This window comes from Loxodonta africana, chromosome 14 (genome assembly GCF_030014295.1).
Source record: "Loxodonta africana isolate mLoxAfr1 chromosome 14, mLoxAfr1.hap2, whole genome shotgun sequence".
NCBI lineage: Eukaryota > Metazoa > Chordata > Mammalia > Proboscidea > Elephantidae > Loxodonta > Loxodonta africana.
Window position 1 is genome coordinate 92093009 of NC_087355.1, and position 10472 is coordinate 92103480.

At 65.3% G+C, this 10472-nt stretch overlaps 3 protein-coding genes across 5 annotated transcripts; 1 reads left to right on the forward strand and 2 right to left on the reverse strand.

The window, feature by feature from the left end:
- Positions 1-1308: 1308 nt before the first annotated feature.
- On the forward strand, positions 1309-3628 carry LRRC14 (leucine rich repeat containing 14). The gene is made up of 3 exons (XM_003422928.4): positions 1309-1643; positions 1846-2430; positions 2506-3628. Exons 1-3 carry the CDS (start codon positions 1309-1311, stop codon positions 3071-3073), a joined length of 1488 nt encoding a protein of 495 aa, XP_003422976.1. The 3' UTR covers positions 3074-3628.
- LRRC24 (leucine rich repeat containing 24) lies at positions 3622-8447 on the reverse strand. Of its 3 annotated transcripts, XM_064268282.1 has the most exons (6): positions 8334-8428; positions 7263-7338; positions 6132-6456; positions 5717-5995; positions 5349-5517; positions 3622-5132 (listed from the first exon to the last, which is right to left on the reverse strand). In XM_064268282.1, the coding sequence occupies exons 3-6, from the start codon at positions 6306-6308 to the stop codon at positions 4186-4188; spliced, it is 1572 nt and encodes a 523-aa protein (XP_064124352.1). In that variant the 5' UTR covers positions 6309-6456; positions 7263-7338; positions 8334-8428; the 3' UTR covers positions 3622-4185. The 3 variants fall into 3 exon arrangements, with proteins under 3 accessions (XP_064124352.1, XP_064124351.1, XP_003422977.1); XM_064268281.1 differs by having other exon boundaries at positions 6132-7859; positions 8334-8447; XM_003422929.4 differs by lacking the exon at positions 7263-7338 and having other exon boundaries at positions 6132-6375; positions 8334-8437.
- Positions 8448-8659: 212 nt separating this feature from the next.
- On the reverse strand, positions 8660-10113 carry C14H8orf82 (chromosome 14 C8orf82 homolog). Its single transcript, XM_064268283.1, has 3 exons — positions 9947-10113; positions 9421-9469; positions 8660-9158 (listed from the first exon to the last, which is right to left on the reverse strand). Exons 1-3 carry the CDS (start codon positions 10094-10096, stop codon positions 8713-8715), a joined length of 645 nt encoding a protein of 214 aa, XP_064124353.1. The 5' UTR covers positions 10097-10113; the 3' UTR covers positions 8660-8712.
- Between the last annotated feature and the right edge of the window lie 359 nt (positions 10114-10472).

Here is a 10472-nt window from a genome sequence, read left to right on the forward strand (position 1 = left end):
TCGAGGCCGGGAGGAGCCGGCGGGGGCGCCTTCAGGAAACGCAGGAGCCACGGACCGAGGTGTTCCCCTGCGGATCAGCGGGAGGGAGCGGGGGGCCGTGGCGCAGGAGGCTCCTCCCCCAGTGGCCAGCCTGGCTGCTTTCGTTGCCTCTCGTGACAGGTGATCGGTTGGTTTGTTGCAGTGAGGTATGAGTCGTTCTCGCGAGATTTGTTTACAGGTTGGTGTCGGGGGTTTCTCGAGAACCAGCGCCTAAGTACTAGTTTGTCTGTGGAGAAGATAGGAAGATTGGGGGCCATGGGGCCGGACGTCTCCTTTTGGGCAAGGCCTAGGTTTTAGCTTTCTAATGTTTTGGACGGCCACGATGACGCCCACTTTCTGGGCAGTTTTTGAGCCCGAGATGCCTGATGCATCGTAATCCGCTAACTGTTGCTGCTGCTGCGTTCGTCTCCTCAGATCGGCTGCCAAGTCTACAGCTACCTCTGCCCTGAGTAATGTCCGTCCTGGGGCCTTCCAAATCCTGTGGGTTTGAGACTTCGTCTCTCAACGTCCGTTCCCCAAGGAAAAGGAGATGTGGCGAGGATTGTGCGTGTGTGGGCGGCTTCTTTCTTTCCGTGGGCCTCCAGGGGCTTCCATGCTTGTGGTTGCCCCAGATGATTGTAGTTGTAGCTGGGACTGGTGTTGACGGCTTGGGTTCATACTGGCTGCCTTGTGCCAGCTCAGCCGTCTCTTTCCTTTGTTTTTGTCAGGTCTTTATTAAGCTGCCTTTGTGCACCCAGTTTTCTCTGCTGCTCTGTGCTGGATCCAGGGGTGTCCTTCCAGAGTCCCTGTGAGGGGTGAGGGAGGCAGCCACTGTTCCTGGGAGCATCCCAGCCTTTCTACCACAGACGAACATACTTGTATTCTGTGGTGGGGTGTGCAATCTGGGGTTTGTTTTATTTTTGAGGAACGACTCCTAAATAATAATTTAGTGATTTGACAGCTACGAGAGGCTCGGATGGTGGGCCTTGGAGAGCAGCAATCCCATATCAAAGGCATGACACAAGCGGGCTGGTTGTTGCTTTTGCTATCTGTGCACCTTGTGGCCATCCTGTTTGATTTGAGAGACCCTATGCTCCAAAGGAGCACAGACTGTGGTGTGGCTTTGTCCCATTCTCTCTCTACCCAGCTCAGTGCTGGTTTGTGCAGCAGCCTCCACCCAGCACCAGTTCTGTGCTGGGCTGTTCTACCAGTGGGGCATGGAGTTACTGGGGTCTGCCCTCCCTCTGAACATTGTTCTTCTGCAGGTGGCCGCCTGCCCGGCCCAGCGCCATGCACACATTGGTGTTCCTGAGCACGCGGCAGGTGCTCCAGTGCCAGCCAGCTGCCTGCCAGGCCCTGCCCCTGCTGCCACGTGAGCTCTTCCCACTACTGTTCAAGGTGGCCTTCATGGACAAGAAGACAGCCGTGCTGCGTGAACTGGTACACACCTGGCCCTTTCCTCTGCTCAGCTTCCAGCAGCTGCTGCAGGAGTGTACCCACTGCAGCCGCGCCCTGCTGCAGGAGCGGCCTAGCACAGAGAGTGTGCAGGCTGTGATCTTGGGGCTCACCGCCCGGCTGCACACACCGGAGGCCGAGGCCGACAGTGGCACACAGCCCCTCTGCAGGTACAGAGCCACCTGAGGGGTTCTCAGGCTGTGACGGGTGGAGCTAGAGGTACAAAGAGGGTTCTCAGAGGAGGTTCTAGGCTGGGGTTCTGAGGCTAGCAAGCATTAGGTGCAGGAGCTGGCACACTGCTCCTGTCTCAAGGTGGTTGGGGAAGATGGGTGTGCCCTTGTGCACAGCCCCTTCAGAGCCCACTTCCCCCAGGAAGCATGTGTTGCGTGTGCTGGACATGACTGGTCTCCTGGATGATGGTGTGGAGCAGGACCCTGGCACCATGAGCATGTGGGACTGCACTGCGGCCGTGGCCCGCACCTGCATTGCCCAGCAGCAGGGGGGTGCTGCGGAGCCTGGGCTGGCGCCTGCCCCCGTAGAGGTTCGTGTGGACCTGCGCGTGAACCGGGCCTCCTACGCCTTCCTACGGGAGGCACTCCGAAGCAGTGTGGGTAGCCCGCTGCGCCTCTGCTGCCGCGACCTGCGGGCTGAGGACCTGCCCATGCGCAACACGGTGGCCCTGCTGCAGCTCTTGGATGCAGGCTGCCTTCGCCGTGTGGACCTGCGCTTCAACAACCTGGGGCTGCGTGGCCTGTCCGTCATCATCCCACATGTGGCCCGCTTCCAGCACCTGGCCAGCCTGCGTCTGCACTATGTGCATGGAGACTCGCGGCAGCCCTCCGTGGATGGCGAGGACAACTTCCGCTATTTCCTGGCCCAGATGGGGCGCTTCACTTGTCTGCGGGAGCTCAGCGTGGGCTCCTCTCTACTTTCGGGCCGGCTGGATCAGCTGCTCAGGTGAGCTGGCCCGTACCCTGCAGGGCTCTGCGCAGGCCTGCATGGAGGTGACCCCTACCCCTTTGTCCCCTGCAGCACCCTGCAAAGCCCGCTGGAGAGCCTGGAGCTGGCCTTCTGTGCCCTGCTGCCTGAGGACCTGCGCTTTCTGGCCCGGAGTCCACACGCCGCACACCTCAAGAAGCTGGACCTGAGCGGCAATGACCTGTCTGGCAATCAGCTGGTGCCCTTCCAGGGCCTTTTGCAGGCAGCGGCAGCCACGCTGCTGCACCTGGAGCTGACTGAGTGCCAGCTGGCTGACACCCAGCTGCTAGCCACGCTGCCCACCCTGACTCGCTGCACCGGCCTCCGCTACCTCGGTCTCTATGGCAACCCGCTGTCTATGGCAGGCCTCAAGGAGCTGCTGCGGGACTCAGCAGCCCAGGCTGAGCTGCGCACCGTGGTGCACCCCTTCCCTGTGGATTGCTACGAGGGCCTACCCTGGCCACCGCCCGCCTCCGTCTTGCTGGAGGCTTCTATCAATGAGGAGAAGTTTGCCCGCGTGGAGGCCGAACTGCACCAGCTCCTTCTGGCCTCAGGCCGTGCTCATGTGCTCTGGACCACGGACATCTACGGGCGCCTGGCTGCAGACTACTTCAGCCTGTGACTGCCAGACTTGGGTACAGGTGGCCATCCTGAGATCAGGGGCAGGCAGAGCCGTTGCCGGGACCCTGCTGAGGTCTCGAGGACCCACTCAAAGGTACTTGTCTCAGGTTTCCTGCAGGTTCCTGCTACCCTTTCCACAGGGTCTGTCTTGCTCCTGTCCCGCCTGCAGCATTCCACATGGTGTGGCCCCGACCTACTCCCAGACTGTGGCTGACCTGACCACCCCTGGGCCCGAGGCCTGCAGGAGCCCTGCCAGTTGGCTGCACTTGCCAGGGCCCTCCTGGGTTATGGCCTTTTCCACAGAATATTCCTAGGGTCCCAGCTGTAAACTTCCTAGGTTTTCTCTCTAGGCCTTTCCCACCCCCTTCCCAAGAACCAAGTGCCCTGGGGGTGAAGTTGGAGGAGGTGTCTGTTCCAGGGGAGGGGAGGGTCTCCTGCACTCTGCGTTCTCCCCACCCAGCACCCAGGAGACACCTGTCCTGCACCACTTCAGCACTTGGGCCTGGGTGGAGGAGTGTCAATAAGGTGCAGAATGTGCAGTGTGTTTGGAACTTGAGTCTACGGCTGTGTTGTCCTTATTAGCCGAGCCAGTCGTGCCCATCTGGGTCGGGCCGTTAGGTAACGGCTGCCGTCCAGCGGGTCATCACCCCCCCCCCCAGCCTTTCCTAGGAACCCCAGGCAACTCCCCTGCTTCTTGTCACCCGCGAGCCCTTGTTCCTCCGTCCGGGAATCTCCACAGCCCGGGTCCCTGCACCTTGGGGCGGCCCCACAGCAGGACAGGCCGGACGGGGCCAGAGCTGAGCCCCTGCAGAGCGTGGGGGCTGGGCAGATGGGTGATTTCTCGGGGCTCAGCGGGGTGTTCCGGGAGTCTCCCGGCCGCCCGTCCCTGCGGAGCCCCTCGTCCGCCGACCCGGACGCGGGCTACCGGCGGCCAGGTGGGCGGAGCGGCCTCTGGCCCCGGCCGGTGCAGCCCGCGACCCCCACACACTGCTCGGCGCACACTGCGCAGCTTCCACCCTTTACTGACGCTTGCGTCGGAGCATGCGCGAGGCTGGGCAGCCAATCCGCGGGGCCCGCCGGACACGTCATCAGCGCGCGCCGCCCGCCGCCGCCTCAGCAGTGGAGCTCGTAGGCGACCGGCGGCGGGAAGAGGAGGCCCGGGGCCGAGCCGGGCGCGGCGCCCTCGGCGGGAGCGCGGTCCGGAAGCGCCTCGGCCACCGGCCCCTCGGTGAAGAGGGGCTTGGAGCGGTCGATGACGAACATCTCGTGGCCCCGCTCGTCGCGGAGCTCCTCGAGCTGGGCGAAGGTGCAAGGCCCGTCCGAGTAGTCGTTGACGAAGAGCACGCTCTCCCCCGGCGGCCCCGCCGCCTTTTTCCGCTTGCGCCGCTTGCGGCAGATCATGGCCGCCAGCAGCAGCGCCGTGAGCGCGAGCAGCGCGATGCCTGCCGCGATGGCCGTCTGCGTGGCCAGGCCCAGGGCGCGGAAGGCCATGCTGCCCGCCTCGTACAGGGGCTCGCGGCTGACCGGGCCGGCGGCCGGGGGCGACGGGGGCGCCGGCAGCCGCTGCTGCTGGGACAGGTTGACCAGGAGCTGGAAGGGCACGCGGGCGGCGCCGCCGGCGTTGGAGGCCTCGCACTCGTACTTGCCCGCGTGCGCCAAGGAGATGTTGGTGAGGAAGAGCATGCCGCTGCCCGTGTCGGGGGCTCCGTGCCCGCCCAGGCCCGGCGCCTCGCCTTCGGCCTGGGCCTGGGCCCGAGGCCGTCCCTCGCGAGGCTGGCTGACCTTTCTCCAGGTGACCAGGGGCTGCGGATAGCCGGAAGCCTGGCAGGCCACCCGCAGGTCCTCACCCAGGTTGGCTGTCATCTCCAGAGGATCCACGTGCACAGAGGGTGGGATGCAAATGAGGCTACTACCAGATACGTCCAGGAGACTCTGAAGTGCCAGGCGCGGGGGCTCTGCACACACTATCTTCTTGTCCCTGGAGCTGAGCAGCCGCTGCCCCCCCTCTTTGATCCAGGTGCCTAACCAGTGCAGGGCACAGTCACAGCGCCATGGGTTCTCTGCAGGCAGAGCAGCAGGCGTGTGGGCTCAGGGGCAGCCCCAGAACACAGCCTGTGCAGTTGGGGGTTTCTTGGCCAGGGCAAGAACTGTTTCTCTTCTTCCATCTCCCACAGCCTCCTCACATGGACTCCAGGAGCCCCACCACCCCTTCTCAGACCCCAGGTGCTTTGAGATGCACCCTCGCCAGAGACCCGTGTGCCTGCAGAGGGAGGTACCTGTGAGACGCAGGACCTGCAGGCTGGCCAGGGGCCTCAGGGCCTCGCGGCTGATGGTGCCCAGCTGATTCCTGCTGAGGTCCAACAAGGCCAGAGAGGAGAGCCCTACCAGGGCTTGGTCCTCCAGCAGCTCAATGCTGTTATCTTGCAGGTGCAGCTCCTGCAGGCGCTGAAGGAGAGACAACTGGCCATCAGGGAAAGGGCCCTGGGAGCAGGCCCCAGCGTCCCCCATTTACCCTGCAGACTAGCTCCTGCTACAGGCCAGGGTTTAGGCTACGTTGGGGGTGGCTTTTCTCCCCATCACTATTCCAACCCTGCAGGGCGAGTGGCGGCACAGAAGGACCCCCACCCCTTTTGGCCCCGCTTACCGGCAGGTGTAGGAAAGTGAAATCCAGCAGTCGCTCCAGCTGATTGCCCGCCAAGTAGAGCACGCGCAGCTGCGCCAGCCCGGCAAAAGCGCCGCCGCGCAAGCCGCGCAACCGGTTGCCAGTGAGCGCAAGTTCCAGCAATCGCGACTGCGCGCGGAAGGTGTCGGGCTCCAGGGCGTGCAGGCTGTTGTTGTGCAAGTAGAGACGGCGCAGGGCGGCGAGCGGCGCCAGGGCGCCCGGCTCCAGGCGCGCGATGCTATTGTCCTGCAGGAACAGCGTCTGCGGGCGGGGAGGGGGTGCTTACCCCGCCGTAGGGTTGCCCTCGCCACCAGAGCGCCCCATACCCCGCCCGTACCTCTTCCTCTCAGATCAGGGCCCCTCCGCCCGCGTCCCGGCGAACTCACGCGGAGCCCACCTGCGTGCCCAGCGGGATTCCAGGCGGGATGGCGCGCAGCCGCAGGGCGCCGCACTCCACCGTGGCGCTGTAGCAGCGACAGGCGGCTGGGCAGCCGGCGGCGCGTGGCGGGAGCCCGGGTAGCGGCGACGGCAGCAGCAACAACAGCAACAACAACGCGGGCACCCCCGGGGCCATCTCCCGCGGGACTCACCGCAGACCTCAAAGCTGCGGCCTCCCACGGGCCGCCAGGGGTGGGGTGCTCCTGAAACACAGTGAGCAGACCTGGCCCTAACTTTGGGGAGCCGGCGTAAGGGCAAGTGCAGGTGGAGGCCACATCATACGTCTGTATTTCAAAAGTTACAAATCAGATTCAGAGATAGATATATAAAACGATTTAGTCTCCTCCCTTGACAAAAACACTTCCATAAATTTCTGGGACATCAGTTTCGAAGTTGGAATTCCTGGTCTCCTCAGTCTTGTCCCAGGATGTGGGTGTTGGGGGGAGAGCCGCCTGACCCAGAGCCCAAATCCCATCCCACCCTGCTCTGTGCTGAGGGGCTTCCTGCTCCTGCTTGTGGACAGCCCCTCACACTCCTCCCTGCCCCCTGGTGGGGCACTACAAGTGGGCTGGGAATATGTGGGCAGCGAGTTCCTGCCACTACTCCAGCATGGGCAGAGGGAGAGCACTCCCGGTCCACACAGTCTCCTCACCCTGTGAGGCAGGCATGAAGCCCAGAGTTGAGGTCCCTTTTGTACCCTCAGGATAAACACACAGCCCCACGATGCCAGTGTCCTGTCTCCATCACAGGTTGACCCTACATCTCAGGCTCTGACCCCTTCCTGGGTTTCACCTGTTGGACTTGGTGGGGGCATGGGTAGAGCTGACCTCAGAGGAGCCACCGGCCACAGGGGAGGTTCAGGGCATAGCTCTGTCCAGTCCCTGCCCTCCTGGGGGGGGGGGGTGAGGTGACTTAACTAGAATTGTGGCTTTTTCTCAGGGAATTTGTTAGAGAGCAGGGAGGGGATGAGGCAAGCAAAAGGAAAGGCAGCCCAGGGGCCACAGCTGTGCTCCCCATGCTGGCTCCCGGAAGGACAGCTCTGTCTATCGGGGTAAGTGGGGGGTGTGAGACAGGGGCCCTAGGCCACCACCTGGGTTCTGTGGGTAGTGATTCCAAGACTGCAGGGCTGGATGGCTCCTGGGGATTCACACACTGCAAATGCGTCCCTAGAGAGATGGAAGGTGGAGTCTAGCTCCTGGCACAAGCCCCATTTCAAAGGTGGGGACCCAGCTGAGAAGTCCAGTTCTTCTGGAGCCAGGGACAACAGGGCAGAGGGTGAGCCCCCAGCCCCTACCTGTCCACCGGTCTCCCCACAGACTGTGAGTCTTCAGGGGAGGTGTCACATGGGCTTGTTATTTGTTTAAATCTTATCCTAAATTGTAACTCATGTGATTATGTAAATTAATAGAGATGAGGTGTGAGAACTTAAGCACAGCAATGAAGTTTTAATGGTAGAGCTTTGGCCCAGGCAGAGGCAGTTCCTAGGTGTCCACGACTTGTATGAATCCCAAGAATATGGGGGCGTTCTCTGGGCCCCTGCAGTCCATTTCCCTGAGCACAAAGGCTGACCCAGGGCTCCGGGCCTTGCAAACGAGCCTCCAGCAGTCAGGCCTGAGTTGGAGAGCCTTCTTGGCCTCCTCGTCGGGACTCAGAGCACTGCTGCCCGCAGGAACCTCTGGACGCAGGTCTGGGTAGTAGAGCCAACAGGGGCAGGGATGGGAACCCAGTGTGGGGAGAGGGGAGAAGGCCAGAGCAGAAATTCTTTACCCAGCAAACAACCCCCTAATCCGGCTGGACAGAAGGCCGGGCGCCACGCACAGGAGTTGGCGGAGCCTGTTACTGCTTTGCGGGCCCCCATCTGTGTGCGGGCTGGGAGGAGAGAAGCCTCGCACCTGTCCTCGGGTGCACTGCATGGCTCCTTCAGGATCTGTGGGCGGCTCCCGCGCATCCCCGCAGCGCTGCCGCTGGGGGTGCCAAGGGCACCCCCAGCGCCACCCTTGCCCGCCACCACCTCCCGCGCGGGTCGGCCCAGGGCGTGGTTTCCGCGTCTCCCACCACCGCCGGGAAGCACGTCCTTCTCGGTGTGCGCCAGGGTCAGAGCCAGGGCCGTGCCCGACCCCGACCGCCCGGCCCGGTGACCTTGGCTCGCGCGCCCCCTCACCTGACGCTCTGGCGGCGCGAAGCTCCCCAGCCTAGCCTGCGGCGATCCCGGCCCAGCAGAGCTGCGGTACGGGGAGGGGCGGGGCTCCTCTCGCGCACGCGCACTGTGGGCTCGTGCCTCCTGCCCCAGCCGCCTCGGCCTGACGTCGCGACCGCAGGTCAATCCAGAGGACGCCCGAAGCCGCGGGGTGGGGGCGAGGGGCGAGGGGCTCGTGGAAGGCCCGCTACCTCCGGCCCTAGCAGCGGTCGGGTCCCGGAGAGGCGCTCGTCGCCCGCCTGCGGCAGCACCTCGGACAGCGGCGGGCGGGCGGGCGGGGCCGGCAGTACACCCCGCCGCGCACGCGCGCTCGGCCCGCCGCGCTCTCGGACGGCGCGTGCGCTCAGACCCGCGGGGAAGCGGGCAGCAGCCGAGCCAGGTCCATGGTGAGGGCGAGGCGACGGCCCCGCCAGCGTACGTGCGAGGGCAGCGCGGGCGCGCCGGGCCTGTACTCGAAGCAGGCGCTGAGCTCGAAGGCCAGGGCCGAGCGCACCAGGCCCACGCCGCCCGCGCGCTCCGGTGCCGGGTGGTAGAGACGCCCGTTGGCGGCCAGGGGCAGTAGGCGCGCAGGCTCGAAGGGCACGGCCAGGGCCTCGCCGCCGCCGCAGTAGGAGAGGCGGGGGGGCCCGGTGCCCTCGGCCAGCAGGTGTGTGAAGACCACGGGCAGGTCCTCGCAGCGCAGGAAGTTGCGCTCTCTGCCGCAGAGCGAGAGGAAGGGGAAGGCGGCTTCGTACCGCCCGCTGCGGTTGGGTCTCAGGCGGGAAAAGAAAGCGACCAGAAACTGCGGGTCTGGGGGGACGAAGGGCGCAGCTACAAACCTCGTGGGCCGGGCGCCCCAGTCCCTGCCCCTCATCGGGTGGCTCGCCTTGGCCACATCGCAGGCCGGCACCGGCTGTCCCGAGGGCCAACCCGATCTTGGCCTCACTTTAGACAGCGGGGCCCTGAGAACAGGACTTCCAGCCCCTCGCTATGTCCTGCCACTGGCAGGGTGTGTGTAGGGGAGCGCACCCGGGCTGTCCCGAAGGTGGGAGGAGGGGGAAGGTCGCGGTACCTTTGTAACAGGTGATGAAGTTCTTCATTTTGGAATCATCCAGGAAAAGCTGGAGACAGAGGGCAGGCCGTGGCCCATGAGTTCCACAGCCGGCCCAAGGGGGCAGGATGGGGGAGCCCCGGGGGGCCTGAGCTCTGTGTCCGGGTGCAGGGAGGTGCGTGGGAAGGGAAAACTGGGGACCCTTCCCCGCGCCTCTTCCCTCCACGTGTCTAATTTGATGTGCCAGCGCCTCCGTGGAGGCGGTCTTGCCTCTTCCCGGACGAGTAGGACGCCCCACACAGGGCTTCCAAAGCAGGCGGGCGGCGGGCGTGTCCCGGGCAGCGGTGGCTAGAGTCCACGCCGGGCTGGGGCCCAGGTGGGTGGGACGGGTCCTCGCCCCGTGTGAGGCTGAGCCGCTCAGGCCCGCACTCGGCGCTAGGAGTCTCCGGGGCGCCGTCCCAACGCTGCAGCGTCGGGGTAGTTCGTCTAGGTCCGCCCTCCCTCGGGTCCCGCCGCCTCCTGCACAGGGGCCCTGCCCCCGGCTCACCTGGCCCTGGTGGTCCACGTAGTAGAAGTACTCGCGCGTCCGGGGCTCGGGGCTCTGGCCCTGCGTGTAGGAGACGCCCCCGCTGCAGGGCCGGATTCCCCGAGGCTGCGCCAAGGCCAGGGCCCGGAGCGCCCCGCACCGAGGCCACATCCTGCTCCCGCGCCGGAAACGGCCGCCGGTCACGGGGCGGTGCTGCGCGAACACGCGTCCCCCTACGGCTTCCGCACTGCGCTTTGGGTTCCGCGCGGCCGGCTGCGCCCGTCGCCCCGCCCGCGGTTGGCCCCTGGCCACCTCCTCCTCCCGCGGCTTCCCCGGGCCCGCTCGCCCGCTCGCCCGCCCTGCCCTGCCCGGGGCCCAGCGCGCTGGGCGGGGCGTGTGCTCCGGGTCGGGTCTGCGCTCGGCGAGGTGCGGAGGAAAGGCGTGGCGCAGACACGCGCGGGCCCGCGTCCGGCCGGGGCTCGTGGCGTCAGGCCCGACCACACCACCCCCGCGGCCCGCGACGACGGAAGGAACAGGAGGCGGTGAC